The 26,086-nt window shown below is 40.9% G+C and overlaps 2 protein-coding genes and 2 pseudogenes across 2 annotated transcripts; 2 read left to right on the top strand and 2 right to left on the bottom strand.

The window, feature by feature from the left end:
- Positions 1 to 5,895: 5,895 nt before the first annotated feature.
- Positions 5,896 to 9,654, bottom strand: LOC123412173 (26S proteasome regulatory subunit S10B homolog B-like). Its single transcript, XM_045105112.1, has 10 exons — positions 9,504 to 9,654; positions 8,717 to 8,836; positions 8,461 to 8,597; positions 8,141 to 8,302; positions 7,949 to 8,035; positions 7,768 to 7,854; positions 7,108 to 7,245; positions 6,532 to 6,723; positions 6,351 to 6,449; positions 5,896 to 6,259 (listed from the first exon to the last, which is right to left on the bottom strand). Exons 1-10 carry the CDS (start codon positions 9,601 to 9,603, stop codon positions 6,185 to 6,187), a joined length of 1,197 nt encoding a protein of 398 aa, XP_044961047.1. The 5' UTR covers positions 9,604 to 9,654; the 3' UTR covers positions 5,896 to 6,184.
- Positions 9,655 to 11,883: 2,229 nt separating this feature from the next.
- Positions 11,884 to 12,834, bottom strand: LOC123409588 (annotated as a pseudogene).
- A 41-nt stretch (positions 12,835 to 12,875) lies between these two features.
- On the top strand, positions 12,876 to 13,480 carry LOC123409587 (annotated as a pseudogene).
- Positions 13,481 to 22,820: 9,340 nt separating this feature from the next.
- LOC123412174 (legumin A-like) lies at positions 22,821 to 24,864 on the top strand. The gene is made up of 3 exons (XM_045105113.1): positions 22,821 to 23,078; positions 23,636 to 24,365; positions 24,460 to 24,864. Exons 1-3 carry the CDS (start codon positions 22,883 to 22,885, stop codon positions 24,608 to 24,610), a joined length of 1,077 nt encoding a protein of 358 aa, XP_044961048.1. The 5' UTR covers positions 22,821 to 22,882; the 3' UTR covers positions 24,611 to 24,864.
- Positions 24,865 to 26,086: the final 1,222 nt, after the last annotated feature.

Raw genomic sequence — 26,086 nt, 5'->3', positions numbered from 1 at the left:
TTGTGCACATTCTGAGGATGCCAACAGAGTAAAAAATGGCAATAGTGCGAGGATAAGCAACATGTTTAAAGGGCACATGATACCTAGCAATAGTCAATATTTCATCAACTTACAACCTAATTACATAACTGAACAAAAACCATCACAACACATGAAGCTTCCATTTTGTTCCAACTTGAAGTAAGCTTCTTCCAAATTCATAGTTGGAGATGTTCTACATATGGACGTCAACACCACCATTGGATCCGTCCTTAGAAGCTGCTAGTCATCCACAGACCTGCACATGCAACCATATTACAAGAGCACAAATAAACAAATGATAGTCATTTCAGTCATCCATTTCTAGAAATTCTTGTTAAGCAATAACTGCAAACAATTGGGAAGTAAGCATGCAAAAAACCAATAGCATGTTTCCATAATACCACATAATAGAAACAAGATAGCAGGGGCTCCTTTGGAGAGAAGATAAGGTTATGATCTGGGGCCTTCCCTTCCCTCCCCCCCCCTTGGAGAGAAGAGAAGGTTCTCGATCTCGGGCCCTCCACTCCCTTGGTAGAGAAGGTGAGGGGCGCCGGAGAGGGTGGAGAGGCAACCAGCGACGGGGTTGCGGTTCGGAGTCGCCAGCGGAGCTGCTGGAAAGAAGGAGAGGCTGGGGGTAGAAGGGGCGTGACTGGGGTAGAGGAGGTCACCGGCGAGACTGCAAGGGAGAGGCTCGAGAAGAGGAGATCGGCGGCGGGGGGTTCGCGGTTGGGTACGGGGACGGGGGGGGGGGGGGAGGTGGTGGCAGCGAGGAGATGAGGACGAGGGAGGAGGAGTGGGATGGGAGGAGCTAGGGTTTGGGTATTTGGTTGCGGGTGGGGATTCCTTTTTCATTTTTTTTCTTTTCTATAGATAGATGGTTGGATGGATGGATGGACGCCACGTCTCCGTGTGACAACTAATTCCACCAATGAGAATAGCACATGTAATTGTGTTTTTTCTTTTGTTTTTCTTCTAATTTTCACATAAAAATAAAAAATGATCTTTTATTCTAGACACGGGTGCATATTGTAATGACAAACAATTTTTCAAAGGGAGTTTTCATTTTCTTTGCATGAAAATTTTGTTTTTCATTTTTTGAGTGCCCAAAATGAGTTTTTTTGTGAAGGACCTATCATATATTTGTTGCAAAATTGGATCAAAACAATTTTCTAAAATACTAGGTCATATTTAATGTGCAATTGAACAAATTGTTGTGTGCCAAATGCTTTCGATCCACCTCTAGTGAAAAAGACAAATTTCCACTGATTCAGCTCGAAGCGGGTCAAATTTGAACTGTAACTGCATTATTATTTGTTTTTTATTTTTTCAAAAACTCAGTTCTAAGTACATAAGTATATTTAATCATAGAAACACCAAAGTTTTCCAAGTTTCAACCACTAGCTAGGTACAGTCATGCGTGTCGTTTTGATCACATTTTGAAATGGATATGAAAAAATCAAAACTTCATTATTTTAATTTTATTTTAGTTTTAGTTCATTCTGTTAATACTATAAGCGTAATATCAATGCCACGAGAATACAACTAGTATATGTTTATTCCTGCATATTATAATAAAGGGCAATTTTTGTGTAAGTTATGTGCAAATTTTGTCATTATTGTTTTGAGTTTTTCTTTCAATTTATTACTACTTTAGGGGTAATATCAATGCTACTAGTTTCACAACATAGTTTTATTCCTTCATATTATAACAAAGTGGGACGTGGAGTATCTGCTCCCGAGCTCATATGAGCTCGGGTGAACAGTAAAATTGAAATTTTTAAAAAAAATGTTCAAAATATTCTGAATTTTTTTTGAGACCAACATTGTCAAAAGTTCTAAGTGCATGCAAAAAATTGGCATGAACAAACATTTCTACAAGGCGTGGCAAAATAAACAAAATGGATACTCCGAAAATGCACATTTTCGAACATTTTCAGAGTATCCATTTTCTTTATTTTGCCACGCCTTGTAGAAATGTTTGTTCATGCCAAATTTTTACATGCACTTAGAACTTTTGACAATGTTGGTCAAAAAAAAATTCAAAATTTTTTAAACATTTTTCGAATTTTTCGATTGTACTGTTCACCCGAGCTCAAATGAGCTCGGGAGCAGAAAGTGCCTTTCGAACAAAGTGCCCTTTTTGTGTGAAGTATGTGCAAATTTTGTCATTCTTTATTTAGTGTTTATTCATTTTCTTTAATCTTTCATGGTAATACCAATGCCGCTAGTGCATTGCTTCTTAGAAAATTCTTTTTCCCAAAAGTTCCACATTATTTGTGTATTGGTTCATATTAAAGCAAAATTGTGTGCAAATTGTGTGTAATTTTTGTCACTATTTGTTTTAGTTTTTAGTTTTTCATTTCTTCTTCTTCTTAAAGGGCAATATACATTCCAGTAATGCATTCTTTCTTAGAAAATTTACCGAGCTGTTGCTGATTCAAGTTAACTGAAATAGAATTTTGGAGGGTAGGCTTCAACCTATTGAAGCCTCCCTACTAGAATCGCCACTGGGCGCGACTATGAGCTAACTAGTATGGAATCTAACTCCACTAAGAGCATGGTTAATAGTACAATCAATTGTTGGCTATATAATATTGTCATGTCATATATAGTCATCATTTATAACCACTCATACAATAAGATTAGTTTTAAGGTTGACTATAAAAATACTATTTTTCTTCATCTTCTCTTTGTCTCTTTCTTCATATTTAGTATATCTACCTAAAAGCACCCTTATAGTTAGGTTTATGCATGAGATCCCATTTCCTTCACTTTTTCATGTCTCTCTTTTTCACATAGGCAAAATTGGCATGTAAGCAGGCTATAAGCCTCTATTGTACTTACTCTAAATCAACGCATGCGCTAATGACGCAGGCTGTAAGCTGGTTATATGATGTAGCCATGTTGTGTATAGTCATCACTTATAGCCAAACATACAATAAGATTAGCTTTAAGAGTACGTACTACTTTTCTTCATCTTCTCTCTATCTCTTTGTTCATATTTAGTATATCTACATAGGAGCACACATGTAGCTAGACTTTTGCATGAGAGTCCACTCCCTTCATTTTTTCATGTCTCTCTTCTTTACATAGGCAAAAGTGCCATGTAAACAGGCTATAAGCCCTCTATTGTACTTACTCTAAACCAGCGCATGCACTAATGATGCATGAGAATAGGAGCACACATGTAGCTAGATTTTTGCATATGAGAGCCCATTCCCTTCACTTTTTCATGTCTCTCTTCTTTATATAGGCATAATTGCCATGTAAACAGGCTATAAGCCTTCTATTGTACTTACTCTAAACCAGCGCATGCACTAATGATGCATGAGAATAGGAGTAGCAGTTACGGATTGGAGCTACATGAGCTATTCACATGGGAGTAACATATCGGGGTGACGTGCTCCAATACAATTGATCAACTTGGAATTTGCAAAGGAAATTGACTGCTAGAACTTTTTGGCCAGTTGACTAGCCGAAAAAAATTAAGTCAAATTGCACGTAGCCTCTCCCTACAAAATTACATTTATAGAAAGTTTGAAATATATTTAAATCCTTGGGGTGCCAAAATCTTCTTCCTCCTCCATTCACCGGCGGTATGTTGTGAGTAAAGCTCATTGCTGCATCTAGGCCTTATTCCCAGTTTAGCAAACCTGTTGAAGCACATGAGTTTGTAAAAGTAACAACTAGAAATTTATCGATTTAGAACAAAAGATGTCGCAATCAATGTAGTAAATCACTGCCCGGAGAAGAAAGCGTCACATAGATCCTTAATAACACCCCGGCACGTCCAGACGAAACCAGAGGACCTAAACAAGAAACTGCACCATCCGCTCCGCAGGACACCGTCGCCTAGACAAACCTATAGAAAAAAACCAACACGACAAACCAGATCCGGAGACACACCATCCTCCACACGCCTTCCAACAATGTGAAGATGCATCATCTCGAACGAGGATGAGGCAAGGAGAGCTTATTACATGCCAGCAACGGGCCCATCGCCTCACAATCGACGACTAGGGACCGAAACATAAACTAAAACCTTTCCCTACCACAGTTGGTCCGAAACAATGGGGTCCCTGCCTCCTTCCATCATCAAAGCGACTAGGGGACGGAGATGGGGGCCGTAATCTCGCCGAGGAGGAGGTAGGTCTATGCCGCCACCATAGCTCCTAGGGTTCCACGGGAGGGAAGACGAAAAAACCGTTGCAGACATATTTTCTGGGTTCTGCGACCACTAATTGTGTATACTCTAAACGACATCATCACATATGCCATGAAAATGGTTCCACTTTTCAAAAGAAAATTGTTCATTGGAGACTGTGTAAGGTTGAAAAGGGATCCACTTTTACATGATATTACCTGTTAATCCGGTGTCGCCTTCAACTAATCTTCTTTGATCTGCTGGTATTCTATGTCTGTATACTGAGCTAGACGCACAATCCAGAGTATATTCACAAATCACATACACGACGTGCCTGCCATAATGATACATAACCTAGTCTATGTGCTAAAACCTGGCATAATGATAGTTTTCCAAAGGCAGCTGGTTAGAACAAATCTCCATGATTATGACCCACAGGGGCGGGCCGACAAAATCTAAGGCTCTATGCAAAACTAAAAAATGAGGCCCTATATCACTAAAAAAATGAGCTAACTAGCAATTACATGAACCAGACTAATGTTTTTCTTGATGAATCAACTATGTATCATTAAAACATAAGATAAAAAAGCGAATAAAAATAAATTTAAAGTTATAAAGTAGAATATATCAATAAAAAGTAAAATATAAATTTGAAGTTATAAAGTAAAATAAATTTGAAGTTATAAAGTAGAATATAAAAAAGACGACTATGAAATTTGAGACATGAAGCTACAAGGGCAAAAGTGGTAGCCCCTGAATCCGGTTGATCCAATGAGGCAAAGTCGACGAGACAATCCTGTTTTCTATAGCAAAGTAGAAGCGACTGTTGTTGCGGTCTCCAGATCGAGAGACGAGATGTTCCAAATGGACTTTTGTAGCGATCCCTTTTTTTAGACCGGCGGTAGCATTTGCACATTATCGATCGAGTTCTATAATTTTTTTAGAGAAAAATCGATTAAGCACCAACGCTCGTGCGTTCGATGGCCTCAACTTAGGTCCAGATACAGCGTGTAGGATTTTTTTTTCTTTTAAAAATACTACAACATCTATATATAAATTTGGGGGCCCCCAAAATTGTGGGCCCTATGCGGGCCGCACATTTTGTACCACTAGTGGCCCGGCCTTAATGACTCACCACCTTTGAAACAACGCATAGAGATTATACTTAACTATACTTGTCAATGATCATGGCATCTTTGTTTGAAAATATCTGATGCCTGAATGCTCCAAATAGCAAGACTATTCAATGGCTGATACGCAGTCCTACAAATGATTGGCCAGCAGCAATGGACAGTTTTTTTTTTTTTTGAAGCTAGCAGCCATAGACAGTTGGTTGCACACTCTTCTTCTTTCTTAATCTTATTCTAAGGAGTTGCAAATTGCAAGCATTGGCTCTCCAGGGCACGAGCATAGCATCTAGTTGGGCATTAATTCAGTTTCATTCACAGACCAATAACTTTAGGATGGTTTAGTATTTATCCTAACAAATTTGATTCCTCCGATAAGAAAAGAAAACAGATACCATATCGGCAACAACTTGGTACATGCTGCACGAATGCAGGATACAAGAGACACACGACATGGCAACAGTTAATATACTCTACTCCCTCCAATCCAAAAGTGTCACAGTTTTGAACTGGGGTTAGTTCAAAACTGCGACACTTATTATGGATCAGAGGTAGTATATCATAAGATGGGCACTCCATTTCAGCCAGGGCATCAGCACAACATTTCAGTCCAGAACCCTCCCCTCCATTTCAATCTCGGTGACCGTAACACTACATGCAGAAACTAGGATATGTGAGGATTAGTGATCAGTTTCATCTCAGACCAGCAGCTCGCGAGCATCACAAGTGCATAAAAGAGGTTCCTCAAAATTAGGCCTGGGCAAGGATCAGTTTCGCGGACAGGAACTACGATAGCATCCTGGACCGTTTTCAAAAGGATTGGTTGCTATATATGTTTATCTAAACTTTCATCAAAAGGTTCATCAGCTGGTTAACTCGCCCTGTCGACACGCTACTCCTTGCTGAAGTCTGCCTTGTAGTTGGCACTGGACTCCAGCTTCTTCACGTCCGTGAGCTTCCTCACCCCCTGAGAACAGCCGTTGCAGAAAATGAGTAACGACGATGGAGGCCACATGTTATATTCTGTGATGAAGGCGATGGCAAAACACTGAACGTACCTTGATAAAGTCTTCGTTGATGGCGTAGTCACGCTCTGCTCGGATCGCCGCCATGCCAGCTTCTGTGCAGACGTTGCGCATGTCGGCGGCGTTGAATCCCTGAAGGGCAACGAAGGAGTTCAGAAGAGAAGCTCTGAATCTGGCAATCAGAGCCTTTGCATAAGTGACGCGAATGACTTGCCTCTGCTAGCTTGGCAGCAGCTTCGTAGTCGATTTCGCCATGCTTGGCCATTGCAGCTGCATGGATCTTGAGGATTTCCTGCCTCGCTTGTTCGTTAGGAAGAGGGATTTCAATCTTGCGATCCATACGCCCTGGACGTAAGAGAGCAGGGTCTAGAACATCCGGACGGTTCGTTGCCATGATTATCTTCACCTGAAGGTAACCAACCAGGAACAAAAATATGTTTAGACCAAAAATACATCATCCGGAGGCACAAACAACAAGGAAATGCATGTCTTGGAATATGTACAAAGAGGGTAAGTTTATGCAAGCAAAGAGTACAACAGCAATTACTTTCCTGAGAAGTTCAGCATATTTTGAGCTAGGAAGATAACTGACCACATGCACAAAGGTTCAGATTTCAAACATGTTAAATAACTAAACATACATCCAGAAACCGATATAATCAATGGGAACATTCTAACATGACAGCCATACTTGCCTACATGGCTACACGTCTGGATGGAACATCAACATTCAACAATACTCATCGTGGGCACTCACTAAGTCATGAAGTCCAGCAAAAGAGATATATACCTTTCCAAGTTCATCAAACCCATCTAACTGGTTTAGCAGTTCCATGAGCGTCCTCTGGATCTCACGATCAGCACTTGTGCCCTCACTGAATCTTCTTCCCCCAAGTGCGTCAATTTCATCCATGAAGATGATGCACGGCTGGACACAAAAATGGAACAGCAGCAAAAGTTATGAGTGATTAGTAACTAAGCTGGGATGACTGTAATGAAAACTAAATGTAGGGCATTCTTTATTTATACTACTCGCTCTGATCCATAATAAGTGTCGTTGTCTTAGTTTAATTGAACTAAAACCACGAGTGTCGTTGTCTTAGTTCAATTGAACTAAAACCACGAGTGTCGTTGTCTTAGTTCAATTGAACTAAAACCACGACACTTATTATGAATCAGAGGGAGTACATTTCTGTGGTAATGTTTTGTATCCGTACTGTTAAAATCTAATATGGAAAAAAGTGCAACTCTAATCCAGTGTCTAGTTATGTACCATGTAAAATCCATAACTACTATATGTGTTTATACTCTATAGTTGATAAAACGAAACTAGAGAAAATCAAGGAAAAAACCAGGACAGAATATGCTCTGGAGTTCTGAACATGCATGTAGGTTAGTAAAACATAGAAGGTTTTCAGTTAAAAACGAGAAGATGTTGAGTAGGGCTTACCTCGTGATTACGTGCATACGCAAACATTTCCCTTATTATCCGAGCACTTTCACCAATAAACTTAGCAATGACAGCACTTGAGACAACCTATTGCATACAGTAGAGATTAGTATAATAAGAACATAAAGATATATAGATAGCGGGAGAAAAACAGTTGAAGGTCAGTATATGTATGTGACACCTTCATAAAGTTGGCATCTATGTTACTTGCAACAGCCCTAGCCAGCAGTGTCTTCCCAGTTCCAGGTGGGCCGTAGAGGAGCACTCCCTGAAGCCAAGTGGTTGTTAAGCAATATTTAACTCTATTTTAATAGCCTGCGCGGTTGAGACAATCGGAACAAACGAATGCAAGTGTATGCGTTGCTGAATTTACCTTGGGTGGCGTAATACCAACTCGGAGAAACAGTTCAGGGTTCATGAGCGGAAGTTCGATGGTCTCCCTAATTTCCCTGATCTGGTCAGATAGCCCTCCAACAGCAGAGAAGCTGACATTCCCTGGATCCTCATGAAGCATGTTGAACACTAAAGGGTCCACCTGAAAGGAAGTAGAATTTCAAATCACGTCCTCAACACATAACATCCACTTGATTCTGGATTGCAACCAATGGAGAAACAGAGGACACAAGGTAATAAATGGGACAGGCAAAGTAACTGGTGTTTCGAAACACGAATGATACTGAAACACAGTTATACCTCACGCGGAAGTACGCGCACGATTGTAAGCGTGCTTAGGTCAAGACACACACGCGTGCCTGTTTTCAACTTCTCCTTGTTCAACTTATTGCGACAGTTGACTAGGTATCGAGGACCACTCCTAAGCTTGACAATAACTGCAAGTCAAGGAACATGACTTGTCAGCAAGGAGGAAAAGGTCGATCAGACACTAAACAGAGAGATCTCGATGGCAGAAAAAGAGGAGGCGGGTCTGAAAGCTGCGGTCCACACTCACAGCGCTCGCCGCCAACCGGGCGCAGCACCTCCCCCACAATCTGTCCAGCGCACTGAAACGCCTTGACATGCCCATCGGTTATCTCACGCTCCTTCTTAGCCTTCTTCAGGTTCTCTTCCCCTGCAATCGGAGAGTGTGTCAAACACCGTAAACACAACAGAGGATTCCAATGGATCTCCAGCAAGCAGATTGCACAACAGCAACTAGATGCTCAAGAGGGGAAAATCAGAGATCAAATTAACAGGAGACTGAACGAATTGTGCTTGCTCGGGGTCATCCATTTCCGCACGAACCAGCGAGAAATGGCCACTACTTGCATCAAGTACAGAGCATTGCATCGAACAAAATGAAGGGGAAGTACTCTTGTTAATCCCAATCAGCAATCATCTTTTCCGAGCAAATTGGGCGTAGAAATGCTACTGCCAGCATCGCAGCACTGAAATCTGAAAATGGTACTTGTAATTCCAACCATCAATCAGCAGAGCAGCTAGCACAATCGTATTCGCAGTAGCCCTACTGTTATTTGTTTTCGGTAAAAAAATAGCCAACTGTGGTAAATACGCGATCAGCGCCAAGGAAGGAGGCGAGGGTTTAGCGGCGTAAAACCCCGAAAGCAAGGCGCCATCGCGGCGGAAGGAGCGAGCCCGCAGCAGGGGCGAAGGCGGCGCGCGGACTTCCCGCGCTCCGGTCGGCGCCTCGAGCCAGGCCGTACGGGCGGCTGGGTCGCTAGGTCTGGTCTGCGCGGCGGGGGCGGGCGGACGGGCGGGCATTGCGGCGGCGGAGGTACCTGCTCGCACGAGGGAGTAGTGCTCCCGGAAGGCGAGGAGGCTGGCGCGGTACTTGGCGACGGCGGTGGCGCGGCGGGCGGCGTCGGCGATCGCGGCCATGGTCCGTCCGTCGCGGCGGGCGGAGCGCGAGCGAGGGAGTGGGTGTGGGGTGGACTCGGTTGGACCCGACCAGCTCGCCCACCTTCTTCTGCGGGGTCGACGCGGGCCGCGGATGGGTTCCGACTGGGCCTGGCCCTCGTGGTTCCCACGAGGTACTATAAATTACCGAAATCATCAATGGGAGGAGTATTCTTTTTAAAAATCACTCTCACCTCCTCAGGTTTTGACAAATGTCATATTGTATGTGTGTCATTTATCATAACTGGAGATTTTTTTCATAGATCCGTATTTCTAAAATGTTTTATCATTTAAATTATGCGTTTAAATCTTAAACTGTTTTTACCGTTGGATTTCTCGCGTTGATCCGTATTTTCAAAACGTTTTATCTTTTAAACCGTGCCTTTCGGAAAAATAAAAACCGCGTCTCTCACCATTTTCGAGAGGCATGACCGGGCCTCTCGCAAAAGCAAGACCGTGCATCTCGGGAAGCAAAATCGTGCCTCCCGGGGAGCAAAACCGTGCTTCTCGCAAAAAAAGGCAGAAAATGTGTTTTTTCGTTTTCGAGAGGCGCCTCTCGTGGAAGCAAAATCATGACTCTCGCGGAAGTAAAACGGTTCCTCTCACAAAAAAAACCCAGAAAACATGTTTTTTCGTCCAAATTTTGTTCATCGAAAAGCTAAGAAAGACACGTGAAAAATGGAAACACCAAAAAAATCTGAAAAAATCAATCTAAAAGCCGAAAACGCGTACGAAAAAATAAAAAATAAAATCCAAAAAAAATGCTCAGAGCGCGGCACGTGACGGCGGCTGAGAACATGCCAAGTGACAGCGCGCGGAAATGATCGTTAGGAGACTACCGAAGGAGTGCTCGGGAACTAGTTGTTACCATAAATTCCTTCCACCGCCAATTCTTTTTAATTTTTCCAACTCTAAATATTTTGTAGCCCAATAGCCAACGAACGAACGTTAGCTCGGAGCAATAGCAATTGCGAATGATTTTGATGGCAATTTGTGTCAGCTGAGCATGGCAATTTTAGTTAGCAAGAATGGCAGCTCAATTTTAGTGTTTCTCGCCAGAAAATTGTCATTCTTGCCATACCAGCGACAACTAAAGCTACTATAAAAACATTCTCAATTGCCTCCCCTGTTACTATACTAACATACCTTGTTCGTTCCCCACAAAAGACAACACTCTTGGGCGTCGGACAGTGAGCTGCTCATTCAGCCTCTAAGAGCATCTCCTTTGTTATTCCTAAAATAAATTTGTGTGTAGAGAAAGTTGGAATTAAAGCGTGCTCCAACAGCTTTCCTATTCCCATTTTTATGATCACTAAGAAATCACCTCATCTTCTCCTATAGCTACCCATTTCCTTTGCTAAACAAAAGATATCTCTTGCAACAATTTTGAACTCCCAAGGCTTGTCTAAACAATTCCACGATGATTGTTGAAATAAATGACAACATTGTTGAAATTATGTTCAGGAGACTTTCCTGTTATCTCCGTAGTACTGCGTCGGCCCGTTTTTTAGCGCTCGCTCGCAGGGTTCGCTGCATCTTGCTTGCTTTTTCTTGTTTTCAATTCCATTTCCATTAATCTTCTGTTTTGTTTCTTCCTGTTTTCTTTTCCTTCGTTTTCATTGTTTTCTCATTTTATGATTGTATACACACTGGCAAACAGCTGCATTACTATCGTGACACCATTTTATTTTTCACGGAATAACTAGGTACGACAATACCTTCCATATAGAGATAAGGAATGTTTCTAGGGACGCAAACTTTTCTCCTATGCTACCTAATGAACAGTAAAATCAAAATAAATTATAAAAATTCTATTTTTTTATATATGTTTATATTAGTGTAGAAAGTGTGCTTGACAATTTTCATGCCATATGGGATATCAATGTTTCGTTGGTGAAGAATAATTAGTGTAACATTTGGAGGTAACATTTGACGTTCGTCTTTTTTTTTTTTTGCACTTGTCAAAATGCTTATGTTTTCCCCCTGAAATTTTGCATTTACCATTTGGGTGTGACAATTAACACATCTATTTTTTCATACAGAATTGACATTTGTAAAATCCATTTTTGGCTCGCAGGAGCATTCTCCCTAGAGCCAAAATAGATTTCCGTGTTTCTGGGAAGTATAAAGGAGCAAATGAGAAAAGCTAAACTGGGGTTCATTAATATACCTGTGTAAAATAAAGATGAGCATGGTTCTCACAAATAAACATTTTTCATGGCAACTTAATGTTTAACACATGTCATTCGCAAAACAAATTGCTTAACATAGATGAAGTTGTGGCTCCTGGATATAAGAATTAAATGATAAAACATGCACTAAAAATTTTAGGCTACATCCTCGCATAGCCGACTTTGTGGCATCCATGATTCCAGAGTAATGGTAGAATAAAGAAGATAGCTCGCACTCCAAACCATTACGGTAGTGTTGGTTGTTCCAGGCTAAGTTGTTACATGGGTTACCCCAATCGTCAAGTCAAGGCCGCAAAAATAACTAACAATCTATCATTAGTGAGAGATTTCACGTCAAAATCTAAATTAATGTGCCATCTGAGTTTGATCCCATCAATACTTCAACATCCTCCTACTAGCTTTGCCTAACTTAGTCGAAACTACAATCCTCGTGTGGATCCTAAGCCCGTGTAGAGCTACCTCTCCTCCTTCAATTGGGAAACATATCCTTCAACACCGACAAGTGGTGAGAAACTATGTCAATTTGGAATGAATTGCCAAGCAATTTGTTCCTGGATGTTGGCTGACTCCCCTTGTGTGGTCCCTTTGGAAAGTGATTAGGTATTCAACCTCATCTGGCTCCGAGGAGGCAACCTTGTTGTTTGCAACCCATACAAGGTTCCATTTTTTGCACTCATCCATGAAATATTTTTGAACACTTTGAGATGGTTGATTTCTTAAGCTTGCAAGAGCACACTGAATCCTTGCTATTTATTTCGCACTTGCCACACATGTCTACAAGGAATTGAGTTAACTTCTTAGATCCCTAGAAGGCCGCAACTTGATATAATGCAGAAAGGCCTCAAATATGGTCTTTGGAGGGACAAGCAAGAGAATTATATTCTCAATTGGAAAATTATGGATATATCCTTATTTTCTTGCAGTTGTGCACAAATGCTTAGAATCCACAAATTCTGGATCAATATCATGCAAGAATCTTGGTAGAAAAACCACACACACCTTTTCGAGCTACTGCCACATAAGAAAGGTGACTCAATAGTTTTTTGAGAAAGATGCCTTCCTCAACAAGCTATTTGGATACCTTTCTTGCATAATGGAAATGTGGCACTATGTCCAAAAGGTGTAGGGGATACAAGTTCAGTATTCTTATATGACATTGAACCAAAATATGTGTATTCTAAGAACTTGTGGGCAACTGCTAGAAAAAGAGGATACATCCATAATTTCCTAATTGAGAACATATTTCTTATCTCGCCTCTCCTTGGAAAGACCATATTTGTTGCCTTTACTCATTATATGAAGTGGTGGATTTATTGGGACTCAAGAATTGAACTTAATTCCTTGTAGATATGTATGGAAAATGCAAAAGAAATAGAAAGATGCTATTTTACTCTCGTAAGCTTAAGAAATCCACCATCTCGAAGTGTTCAAAAATATATCATGGATGAATGCGGAAAATGGAATGTAGTATGGGTTGGAAAGAACAAGGTTACCCCTTTGGAGTCACATGTGTCGAATACCTACTCGGTTTCCCAAGGGACCACAAAAGGGGAGTTAGTACGACATCCATGAACAAATCTCTTGGCAATTCATTCAAAGTTGACATAGTTGCTTATCAGTTGTCGATGTTAAAGGATGTTCTTCCGAGTGATGTTAATGTACTATGAATAGCACCATAGGTAAACCAAGTTGCAGAATCACTTGGAAAATACCTCACACATGAGAAGTAGCTCGAAATAATTTTTCTGATTGTGGCCTAAAAGAAAAATGGCTTGGTTGAAATAGAAATTGCAAACACACGTATAATAAATGAAATGAAATTGTCTGGTTCGAATATTACCATCCTCTTTAGCGCCTGTTTGGGACTACTCTGCTTCATAATAATCAGTTTCGCTCCACCAAATTCACTTTGGAGCAGTTTCATGGAGAAGTTACAACTCTTTCCAAGAAAATGTTTGGCTTCTATCTATCTCCAGCTTCAAGAACTGGAATTTGGTGGAAAGAATCTATTTTATTGGATGAGAGGGGATAAACGAAGGGGTATCCACTTACTGGTGGCAGTGGTGGTTAATTTCCTTCCAACTCTAGCTTCTACAATTTTTTGGAGCACCTCCTAAAGGGCTTCACAAAAAACATGGAGTTCTAGTCCAGATTTTTTTACGGAGTGGCATATCGTGGAGCTACCCTGTTTGGGGTGCGTTTTCTAGTGCGAAGCTGAATGTCATGGAGAGGAGCAGCCCAAACATGTCCTAAATGCCTTCATCACAATCTATTTTCGGAGCCCCATTAATACATATCCTTGAACCAACAAAGTGGATGTTGCTTCTCCAATGGCTTACTTAGAATCCTTCTAACAATAGCATGGAAAAATACCACATGATGATCATGATAATAAAAAGGTAATAACAACCCATGGGTAGCTTCTGTGACTAAAGAAGAAATTTTCTACCAACTACATGTTGTATCGGGTTGGATGAGCCATCATGATCCAAGTTCCTTATGGCGAGAGCCAACGAGGATTCAGTCACACCATGATTTCCCCAGTGAAGCTCATCATTATCGCTAATCAAGTATTGTGATATGAGTTAAGCATGAAAGCAAGTAAATAAAAAGAAGCAAACTACTAGCAAAGAAATTATAGAGAGGAAAAATAACACCATGGAAGAATTTATGTCGTGCCACAAGCCCCAAATCACAACAAGTTATCATAATCGGAATCTCTAGAGAAATCCACATAATCAATCAATCGTAAAGTCTATAACACATAAAAGGAAGAAGAAAATGTCCTCTTTTTTTCATTGAACAAAAATGAACACAAGGACTAGTAAACTGATCTCACAGTATAAGAATCAGACCAATGAGCAAACCAACCAATGCTACATGACATCTGGTGGTTGCTACATGGTAAAATTGGCACATGCTAAGGCCAGATCCAATTGTACAGTTTGACGCACATTGAGGAAAGGGGAAATATAAACTTTTTTATCAAACAAACCACCAAAATTAACATCTTGCGGAAAGCGAACCTTCGATGGATAGATACATCAAGGATGAAAAAACATGAGAAGGTCCTAATATGGAGATGGTGATTTACTTTGATTTGATTGTGTTGTAGAAAAAATATCTTTTTGAGTGTTTCGAGTCAATGGAAATTTTGCATGGTACAAAGAATTCTTAGGAAAAAATCCAATGAAAGGCATTCTTGACATAAAAATTATCAAGCATACCAGTTCTCCGTCCAAAATCTTTTGAATCAAGCGGCCCAAAGCTTTCCCACTCAAATAAAGGAGAGAAAACCTACCACCATTATTGATCTATGAAGACGCGGCCCTCTGACCCTTTGGATATCTCACTCCGTAGTGAAGGGGAATAGGAGGACGACATGAGCACAGGGAAGAGCCGTGGCAGGTCTGCGAAACAGAGTGTGATGACAACAACAATGGATGTGGAGTCAAGCATAATGCAGAGTGAAACTCACACTGATGAGGCAGTTGAGGAGGAGGAGGTGAGCACTGGAAAGAGTGGATGCGGAGGAGGAGAACATGATGGATCTCCTCTGCCCTTATATGCTTTAGACCTAGGAGCGTATGACAGGTAATTAAAGCCCTTGAATTGGAAAGATATCGACAAGAGAATAATTTGCTTATTATGGCGGAAGCTCACAATCTGGGAAGATTTTCTTCTTGTATCTTTCCAAATCGTCCAAATCATAAAATATCTTCCTCAAACACTAGTAGGCTTTAGAATATATCCCTAAATCATCGACTTTAGCTACCTGCCACATTTTTGTTCTTCAATAAATTGCATCTATGGTAATTGTAATCGTTGGTGTGTTATAAAACCGACCTCAAAGTCACAAAGGGCTCAAGTGATAATGCTCTTGCCACCGAACTTGAAGCTTTGGAGTGGAGCACACTTCCGTTTATCCTAGGGACGGACATTACCAAAGCTGCTACGATGATTTCAATCCCATCAGAAAATAGATCACGACATACTGTCATCATCCAGGAGACCCCGCCATGCCAAGATGAGGTAGAGAGGTAGTGGTAGAAGCTATTAAGAAAGGGTGTAATCGTGTTAGCCATCATTTGGCTTAGATGGGTAGATGTGACATAGAGATAGCCGTACTGTTTCTTAGCCAGGAAATAGAAAGAAAAAGAAAAAAAGAAGAATGCACCATGGAGAGAACGTAATGCAGCAATTGGCACACAAAAATACACTGGCCCACGTAAGAAAGACAACGCATGCTAAAAACAGCCCGTGCAAAAGAATGGCGCATTAAAATTGTGGTGACCTCTACTTCCTTTATCTCTTAATATCCCATTGATGTGAGATCTCTACCTAGCTCCCTCGCCATGCTCGTGGACTCTTCGCTATCATTGCCTGGATGCCGTTGCTAGAGCTCGTGCTCTGTCGAGTAGGTGGATGTGCTTCTCGGCTCTCCGGGAGGCGAGAGAGCCCTTTAATTCGATCATTACCACTCTACATGCTCGTGTTGGTCGAGGTCGGGCCTCGACTGAAGTAAGACCTCACTGTTGGCGTTGATTCTGGTCACCTCCCTGACCCCAGAATTGTCGCTCGACGCGGTCGAGTGCAAGAAACCTGTAGAGGCCATCCTCTTGCTCTGCGTGTCCGGTCTAGAGATTTCGAGCAAAGCTCGGGGACACAAAGCCCGAAAGCTATCGCGTCGCGAGGTTGAAGATAAGATTGGTCCCACGTGTAGATGAAAGAAAATGAGAGAGAAATAGGGGAATTCTCACAAACGTTGGTTATACATAAAATCCGACGGTCCGATCTACTACGAACCCCTTGTGTGCTTTAAAAGACCTTGGGCTTGAAGCTGAAGCAAGTTGCGTGGCTTGTTGTTGGGTCGAAGTCCTATAGCATCCCACTAACTTAGGAAAATTATATTTCTTCTTATTTTCAAAACTCCAAGAAATGATTTGGCCCCAAAACTGGTCCAAACCAACTCATAAAAAAGGGAAATTCGTAAAACAAAATATACTCATATAGAGCTTAGGAAACATTAATGCCAGCTCAATTCAATTTTCTAAAAGTTTACTTTATGCAATAAAGCGAATTTGGGCCTTAATAGTAGTTTCCTAACATTTATTATAGGGTTTGTTCAATTCGCAAAATAGTTTATGAATACCATATAATTTTTAAACATATCTCCAACTAATTTTTATATTGAAGAAGCCATTTTATCTCCCCTCATTTAATTTCTTGTCAACTAGAAAAAAAGTTTGAATATTTTAAAATAAAAATATTTGAATCTTGTTTGTGATACTTTGGTTCACACAAAAAGATATTTTTTGACGGTTTATAGACAATCCTATAATGCAATTGTAGTTCATTTTGAATTACTTTCGGTAAATGTTCAGAAACTAATTTGATACGTGGATTTTAGCGAAAAAATACTTTGAAACTCAAAATATTCTGTAGTAGGCCTCCAATGTGGTCTACTCTGCGTGAAAATTGCAAAGTCAAAACATCAATTTCATTTGTGGTACTTGATTCACACAAAAAGCTGCACTTGAAAAATGGAAGTTGGTACAAAAATGGAAAAATGGAAAACATGGAAACTGGCTTTTGAAAGTTTGTTTGGAGCTCCATGTTGTGTCAAATATGGCGATCTTACCTGAAGTAGGCCATGGATATGGCCATGAACTTGGTCATTTGACTTAAAAGGTATGAGTCCTCATGCATGCATGATAGTCCATTTTGCGAACACTTTTTTGAAACTCATCGTATTTCTTGTTCATTATTTTTACTCGTAACCGGTACACATAAAAGGACTCCATGAAGAAGGGTTTACTTTTTTGAATTGTTTTCCATTTTATTTTACTTTTTCAAAAACGGGGTCAACATTGTTAATTCATAGCAAAGGTGTTGAATCTTCGAACTATTTTGTTGATACTACATACAATCCTACTTTATTATCTAAAAATGTTTTTTTCCCAATTGTTTGGACTAAACTATAACAGACATGTAGTTCAATTTTGATTACTTTCTTTTATTGTTTAGAAATTTGTATAATCAATGAAATATAGCAAAAAGAACTTGAAATTTCAAAATATTTTGGTAAAAGTCCTCTAATTAACGTGGTCCACTTTGTGTGAAAATTTCATATGTGCACTTCTACATCTTATTTGTGATACTTGGTTCACAAAATACGCCCTCTTTTGGCACTTGAAAAATGGAAATTCGTATTTTATAACAAAAAATTGGAAACTCCTATTGGAATTCTTGTTGGCATATTAATACCCATGTTTGTGCCAAATATGGTCACCTTACCGTGAACTATGACATGTCTATGGCATGAACTTCATCGACCGGCTTCGAAGCACGAACCTTCATAGACGTTTGTCCATGTTGTGTACACTTTTGTCATTTGCTAGTTTATTATTTTTCCTGGCAACCCATAAACATTAAAGGACTCCATGCAAAATGATTTCATTTTTTAATCTTTTTGTCATTTGCTTCCATTTTCTTCCAAAATGGGGTCAACATTGTAGCTATGCCTATTGATAGCAAACATGCATGAACATGGCGTTAAATTAGAGAGTTCTTTTCTTGTGATCTTTTTTTCATATATAACTTATTTTAATTGGATCTATGGCTGTATTGCTATGAAATTTTGGAGTTTGTATCATTTTCTGAAATTCAATTAGACAGACACACACACGCACTAGCGGGATTTGCCAATGTCCATGTCAGCCATGCTCAACTAACGGTTGGAGCCACATGGATTAACACCTATCCTAATGAGTATATTTAAACTAACATACCTAGGGGATCCCATGTCATTGCATAATGATTTGCTAACTAAATCTAATTAATTTAATTAAGCCAACCAGGCCAACTCGTGAGAGTTTCAACCTGGGTCACCGAGATCCATGGCGGAAAACATCGGGTTTGTGATCCAGACATTTGTTTGACACTTTGGAACCATTGGAGAGATATGTGCATTCCGCGTCGAGCAGCAGTTAAGGGGCTGCCAGGGGCAGGGGGAGCCAGGATTTAGACTTGAGGGGGGCGAAGAACAATATGATCGCATAAAACATAGAGTATCAAATATTTCCCCTCTGTTCTTGTGCCCTAGTAAAATTTTATTAGAAAGTGCATATTTTATCTCAGCCATTTTTCTATGTCTTTGAATTGACGTCCAACTATCCTCATTGCACCTCTCACTCTTTTTCCGGGCTGGCATCTCTCACATACTAATCACATACTATAGTTGCTTCAACGTTACTTTTAGATTGAGAAACGCAAAAGGTCCTTTTCATTTTCTCCAAATAAGATGGTAAATCTTGAAGAATGAATCATATGCCAACTAATATGCACATTTATCTGAATGAGATATAAGAAAGTAAAAAGATAACTAAACGAGTGAATTAATCTATAGGCTTTAGCGCTATTAGCATATTATTAAGAAAACTAAACCAATATATTGTAATCTTTCTTCAAATGAAGTAGCTATTCGGTGTTGTTTGTTTTTCGATATGCCTTCTGATTTAGGACACAGATCAAGTATACGAAGTGGTGAACTTGAGGACACAACACGTGTGCAGAATCAATCGAGATAGAGCAGCCATGATTAAGAGCAACTCCAGAACCCTGAAGCTAGCAGTGTGCGTGTATCCTACAACTCGGCGATGGGTGTAGATTAGATGGACAACAGAGGCAGCTAGTCATAGCGAATGAAGTTAAAAAAAAACATCACGTCGACCAGCCGATCGATCCACCCACGTGCGGCGCTAGGTCATGGGCAACGAGGTCGGAAAACATGCGGAACCACGATGACCTAATTATGGGCTCGCTTAGTTGGGCTTTTGTGCATATAGGGAAGAAGCGTATAGTTGCTTGAATTGGGCCAGGCCTAAAACACTAGCAAATTCTGGATTATTTACGGCCATTAGTATAATCCCAATGACATTGGCTGTATTTAGGGATGAAAATGAAGCGGAAACAGACAAACTGAGTGCTAACACATTTGCTTTTATATTGTTTTGCAAAAATGGGAACGAATACGGAAACGTGTACTACCGGAAACAGATACAGAGCGAATACAAAATGGATACAGAAATAGAAGTGGGTGCTGACCGGAACTTTAAAACCCCTTGAATCATAGAGTAATACAGACAACAACAAAAAATTAATGAATTGCTAACATGTCTACAAAATAATTTAATTATGTTAGCAACATATCCTAGTATTGTATTAGTACATGACAATTGTGTATAGAGTCTAGCTGAGTACATATATGGTAGTATAAATTGGGCCTCAAATGATCCATTATGCTCATCGTGTCATTGTGTGTTATTTGGTGGTTGGACGACAAAGCAGCCGTAGGCCTATAGTAAAAATGGGAAATTTCATATTCACGGAATATATGTTCCACCGGAAAACACTCTTCATTTTTGTTTCCGTTTTCACATTAAAAAATCCATTTCCATTTCCCTTTTGCAAATTTCCATTTCCACTTTGATATTTCCTCTCCGTTTTCACGATTTCACTTTTCCTACGGAAAAGCGGAAAGTTTCCATTCCATTTTAATCCCTAGCTGTATTACATGATGTGATCTATTGTGGTCAACAATGAGTCCTACGCTGACCATGGCGGCTGCCGAGGAAAATCCACAAGAAAGGTGGCTAGAGGTCGCGAGCAAGCACACTAGGAGAGGGGAAGAAATAGGGGCTCAACACGACGACTCTCGAGTTGTCGGCGAGGCCGGGCGAGCTCATTCCCCGGTGAATCCGCGGCGGTGGTATTCGGTCGGAGGTGATGAAGATGGACGAGCTCCACCGATGCAAGGTTTCTTGGCTCGATTTCTTCGTGTGGATGATGAAGTCGAGGTGGCAGACCTCAGTTAAGCGAGAGGACAATGGTTGACGTGGAAACGGCCAGCGGCGGCTATGATGTGCTCTCGGGCAAGTGAGAGGAAGATGGGAAAAGCTAGCGGAGAAAGATGGCCAAGCACGAGATGCTCAGAGGCAAGCTTATCCCCTCTTCAACAGGGTGACCGGCAAGCTGGCAACGTGCACGCGGGCGCCATGAGAGCGACAACAGCACAGGGCCAACACTGCTTCAGGAAAGGATAAAGAACGGCTGAGGAAGAAATAAGATAAGGACACGCGTCAAGCATGTGAGTGGTGGTTGTTGTATAATGTTTTCCATCTTTACCTAATAATAAAGCAAATAGTGCTTCTGGTCGTTCGTGTTAAATTTGCCCCCAAACTTTGCTAGAATTACCCACATATGCCAGCGATAAGTGGAAAAAACGATTCGTTTCCCAATCTTTTGAAGTCGGTCATTACGTTTGATTCAATAGGCGTCGGTCCCTAAACTTATCACATGTGTGTGTTGGTCCAACTGTTGGGAGCTTGCATTTGCACCTTTGAGACGAAGGTTCGATTCCTCACTTTGCCTTTTTCCATCCACTTTTATGTATTTTGTGCCGGCAGGTGGCTGCCTGATGGGCCGGCCCAGCATGGCCTCCAACACTGTTTTTATCTACTTTTCTATCTCTGCTTTGTTTTTTCTCTTTTGACTTTATTTAGATATAGTCTGAATATTTAAAAAATACTCTGAATATTTTCATTACAAAAATCCTCTATATGCAAACTATGAAAAATCAATAATCATGCATTAAAGAAATGCCAAACTTGAATAGAAAAAAACTATTATACAAGAAAGTACAGTATGTATGAAAAATAATCTAACTTTTATTTATTTTTTGAAAAATATGGATCATGCAATTATTTTTATTTTAATGTGCATAGAAAATGTTTCTTATCTATAATAAAAATTTCTACCAAAATATACAATGTGTATGGAACAAAGTAGACATAACAAATATAAGTTTTCTAAAATGTTAATTATGTATTTGGAGAATGTCAAATGTGTATATAAAAATGTTTCTGATATATACAAAAAAATGTAAAATGTGTATAAAAAAGTAGATATCAAAACTAAATATGTTTTGGAAAATGTTAACCATGAAATTGGAAAATATTAAACGTGTATATAGAAAATGTTTCTGATGTATAAAAAATGTACAATGTTGCTGATGCAAGCTTATCGTATACCAATGGCTTAACTTTGATTTTCATATTGTTTTTGTATTTTTTTTTAAATTAGCAAAGATGCCCGTGCATTGCAACATAGAACATTTGGTATGCATGTTCTTACAAATTGATTGTTTTCGATGAAGCTGTCTAATATGTTTGCAAACAAATTAAAACTTCACTCGTACTATAAATGTAAACAAATATATCAGCAAGACAAAAATAATACGCTTATGCATATGCTATCATTAGTAAAATAGAACATACTTTGTTACTTCCATCATAATGCAAATATGGACATCACCGAGGAGGACCGACAACAAATGTGTAAAGAGATACCTGCGACTTCGTAGATATTTTTATTATTTAAATAAACTAGAAAAACCTTAAGTGCACTTCAAAAATCATCACATTTTTATGTTTTTGAGCAACACCGGTTATCATGTTGTTTCTCATGTGCCATTGTGCAAGATTTTAGGAGACTTACTTATATCTCAAGAGCGTGTATGTGAAGTGAATTTTTTTTATTCCGTTGCAACGCACGGACATGTTTGTTGTATATAACGCCTATATTATATGAGAAGAGTAATGCTATTTTTGTACGAAAATCTTACGCGCTAGTCTATTTAGTTGACGGTTATTCCCTTGTTTTTCTGTGTGCAGTTGTTGTTTCCCTTCGAGTACGTAGCTTTTACGTAAAAACTGTGCGTAGGGACAACATTCTTGCCATGACAACATGTTCACCCTTCCTCCAAGAAAAAAAAAGAAGGCAACAACTTCGTTAACAATCCTAATCCTAATCCACGTCAAAGAAAAAAGAATCCTAATCCTAATCCAATCCTATTAGTACGGCCGTTAATCCTATCTTCAGCAGCCTTCCGTGTGTATAAATAGAGAACCGAGGCCCGATCGATCCCACATCGCCTCATCACACCCTCGTCTCCTGATCCCGTTTCTAGCTCCTGCTCCTCGCTCGATTGTAGCTCCTTTTTCGTGGCCATGGCGGTGGATCTGACCCCGAGGCAGCCTACCAAGTCGTATGGCGGCGACGGCGGCGCCTACTACGAGTGGAGCCCGGCGGACCTGCCAATGCTCGGCGTAGCCTCCATCGGAGCAGCCAAACTGTCCCTCGCCGCCGGCGGCATGTCCCTCCCCAGCTACTCTGACTCTGCAAAGGTGGCCTACGTCCTCCAAGGTATGTTCATGCAACCGATCGATCTCGATCGCCGAACCCCATCTTCTCCCGTACCGAGTCCAACGGATCTAGATGCCAGTGTATTAATAGAATCAGTGCAGATCGAATCAATATGCTAACGTAGATTTTGGATCACAGCTCTCCTGAATTATCTCTGTCAATTACACGTTGTGATCAGCTCTGAAATCGCACTAGTTGTTTAGTTTCCTCAGTTTAACAAAAACACATACTAGTATTGCAGTTCTTTGCTGAATTGTTGATGGGTGCTGATCTATCTCTGTTGGTTACTGTCCGTAATTTAGGCCGATTTCTGCCGTAGATTGGAATTAAGGCGTCTCGTGAATTATCTCTATCGAATGCATCAGATCATACTTATTTGGAATCAATAATAACGGAACAAATATTATTGTATTTTTTACTGAGCTGTTCTAGCTAGTCATCGTTCATCTTAATCAAATCTTTCTAATGCATGTTGGTTTTCCTCTGATAGCACGTACTGTTCTTTTAGGAGAATTCAATCCTAATACTGATTAGTTCGATCCATGAATGATTGATAGGCAAGGGAACCTGCGGCATCGTCCTGCCCGAGGCCACCAAGGAGAAGGTGGTTGCCGTCAAGGAAGGCGACGCTCTGGCGCTCCCCTTCGGCGTGGTCACCTGGTGGCACAACACCCAGGAGTCTACCACGGAGCTCGTGGTCCTCTTCCTGGGCGACACCTCCAAGGGCCACAGGCCAGGCCAGTTCACCAACTTCCAGCTCACGGGCGCCAGCGGCATCTTCACCGGCTTCTCCACGGAGTTCGTTGGCCGCGCCTGGGACCTCAAGCAGGATGACGCCGCCAAGCTCGTCTCCAGCCAGCCGGCCTCCGGCATCGTCAAGCTTTCCGCTGGGCAGAAGCTCCCGGAGCCGGTGGCTGAGGACCGTAAGGACATGGCGCTCAACTGCCTCGAGGCCAAGCTCGATGTGGACATCCCCAAGGGCGGCCGCGTGGTGGTGCTCAACACGGCCAACCTGCCGCTGGTGAAGGAGGTCGGACTCGGCGCCGATCTCGTCAGGATCGACGCCCACTCCATGTGCTCCCCTGGCTTCTCGTGCGACTCGGCGTACCAGGTGACGTACATCGTGCGAGGCAGCGGGCGCGTGCAGGTTGTCGGACCAGACGGCAAGCGCGTCCTGGAGACCCGCATCGAGGGCGGAAGCCTCTTCATCGTGCCCCGTTTCCATGTCGTGTCCAAGATCGCCGATGCCTCCGGCATGGAGTGGTTCTCCATCATCACCACCCCCAAGTAAGGACTTACTGAAACCAAAACTTGCCATTGTACCTATCTTCTCCCACCTGAAAACTAATTCTAATGATACGCTTTGTGTGTGTTATTGCAGCCCTATCTTCTCCCACCTGGCAGGGAAGACATCGGTGTGGAAGGCGATCTCGCCGGAGGTGCTGGAGGCTTCGTTCAACACGACGCCGGAGATGGAGAAGCTCTTCCGGTCCAAGAGGCTTGACTCCGAGATCTTCTTCGCCCCCAACTAGGGACATTCATCTTTCATTGGCCGGTTGCCTTAGGCAGAACTAAATAAATTTAGTTAGGAGAGTGAATCTCTTTTGAGTGTCTGAGTCTGTCAGTTGAGCTGGTGGTGAATTTAATCGGTCACCTCTGCAAATCTGTCTTAGCAAAACAGAAAGTTACTGTCACGTCTACGTTGGTTAAATTGAGTGTGAGTGTTTGTTGCCGGCCGAGGTGGTCATGAACTGATGAATGAAATCGATTGTGAAATTTGGGGGAAGTTGTTTGCCTTCAGTGTTATATTTTTCCATAATTACTGCATCTGCTAGTGTTTCTCCTACTTTCTTGGTTGAAATTAAATTCTTTTTTACCTCCTCTTATTCTCAATTCTAGTGTTTTGAATCCGAGACTATTCTTGGAGAAAGGTAATATTTTCGTTTCCAAAAAACTTCATAGCCTTTCAATCAAAACAAGAAAGGTGTACTGATTTCTTGCCAACTTAAAGCCGGGCAAGTTTGGTGATTACTTTTTGAAAACGTTGCTTAAGGCCCTGTTTGGAACCACAATAGATTATAATAATCTGGATTATGAAGATAGATTATATAATCTGGTTTATAAAAATAATTCGGATGGACATGTTTGAAGGCCAAATTATATAAACTGTAATTCATGTTTTACATTGTACAATGACATGTGTGCCCTGTTTATAAAAATAGGACAGTGACGGTGGCAGTAGGTAATTATCTCCAAGTTTACAAGGATAATAGGTCATTAGTAATTCATAATCTGATTTTAGCTGGGGTAGAGTAGATTATGAGTTTTTAAAATCTACAATATAAACTGTCCCGTTTGAAAACATAACAGATTATAAAAACCAGATTATATAATCTGGATGGTTCCAAACAGGGCCTAAATCATGTTGTTTTGTTTCCTGGCTGATATCGGAACTGATTAATGCAGTGGATCGTTTCCTTAGGTCAATTCTTGCTCCCTTTGCATCTGTTCTTCATCTTGCAACCGCAACTTTTTTGCTTCAGGTGCAATTGTTTCTTCAACTTCTCAGCTTTTTTTTTCTGTGGGAAATTTCTTCAGGTCGTTTTTGTTAAAGAAATATATTTGCCTCTAGGAGATCTCTCCCCACATATTTATAGGTGGAAAATGGGAGAGGGGCCACACCAAGGAGGAGTCGTCCTGGTTTGGTCAAACCAAAGAGGGAAGGAATCCCCTCCTTGCCCAGTTAGTCCACCCCTACCATCCAATGGGGGTGACACGTCTTCAATATATCTGTAATTTTTGATTGTTTCGTGCTATTATATAAATCTTGTATGCTTTAGAGGCCATTTTATATAATTTTGAGAAATAACCCGTTAACCTAGTGCCCAGTGCGAGTTCCTGTTTTTTGTCTATTTTATGTTTTACATGAAAAAAATCCCAGATGAAGTCCAAAGGACGGTGAATTTTTCTGGACCAGAAGGGATGCTAGAAGCACCAGGAGGAGAATA

The sequence above is a fragment of the Hordeum vulgare genome, chromosome 7H, assembly GCF_904849725.1.
Source record: "Hordeum vulgare subsp. vulgare chromosome 7H, MorexV3_pseudomolecules_assembly, whole genome shotgun sequence".
NCBI lineage: Eukaryota > Viridiplantae > Streptophyta > Magnoliopsida > Poales > Poaceae > Hordeum > Hordeum vulgare.
The sequence above is the reverse complement of the archived record's forward strand: the minus strand, read 5'-3'. Positions and strand labels throughout refer to the sequence as shown.

Bases quoted from the DNA above. Each gene is read 5' to 3' on its own strand.
- LOC123412173 (XM_045105112.1), bottom strand. From the start codon at position 9,603: ATGGCCGCGATCGCCGACGCCGCCCGCCGCGCCACCGCCGTCGCCAAG. The intron at 8,598-8,716 runs GTGAGTGTGGAC...CTTGACTTGCAG, and splicing joins CCCGGTTGGCGGCGAGCGCT to TTATTGTCAAGCTTAGGAGT. The intron at 6,260-6,350 runs GTACGTTCAGTG...GGCTGTTCTCAG, and splicing joins TCAACGAAGACTTTATCAAG to GGGGTGAGGAAGCTCACGGA.
- LOC123412174 (XM_045105113.1), top strand. From the start codon at position 22,883: ATGGCGGTGGATCTGACCCCGAGGCAGCCTACCAAGTCGTATGGCGGC. The intron at 23,079-23,635 runs GTATGTTCATGC...AATGATTGATAG, and splicing joins GGTGGCCTACGTCCTCCAAG to GCAAGGGAACCTGCGGCATC. The intron at 24,366-24,459 runs GTAAGGACTTAC...GTGTTATTGCAG, and splicing joins TCCATCATCACCACCCCCAA to CCCTATCTTCTCCCACCTGG.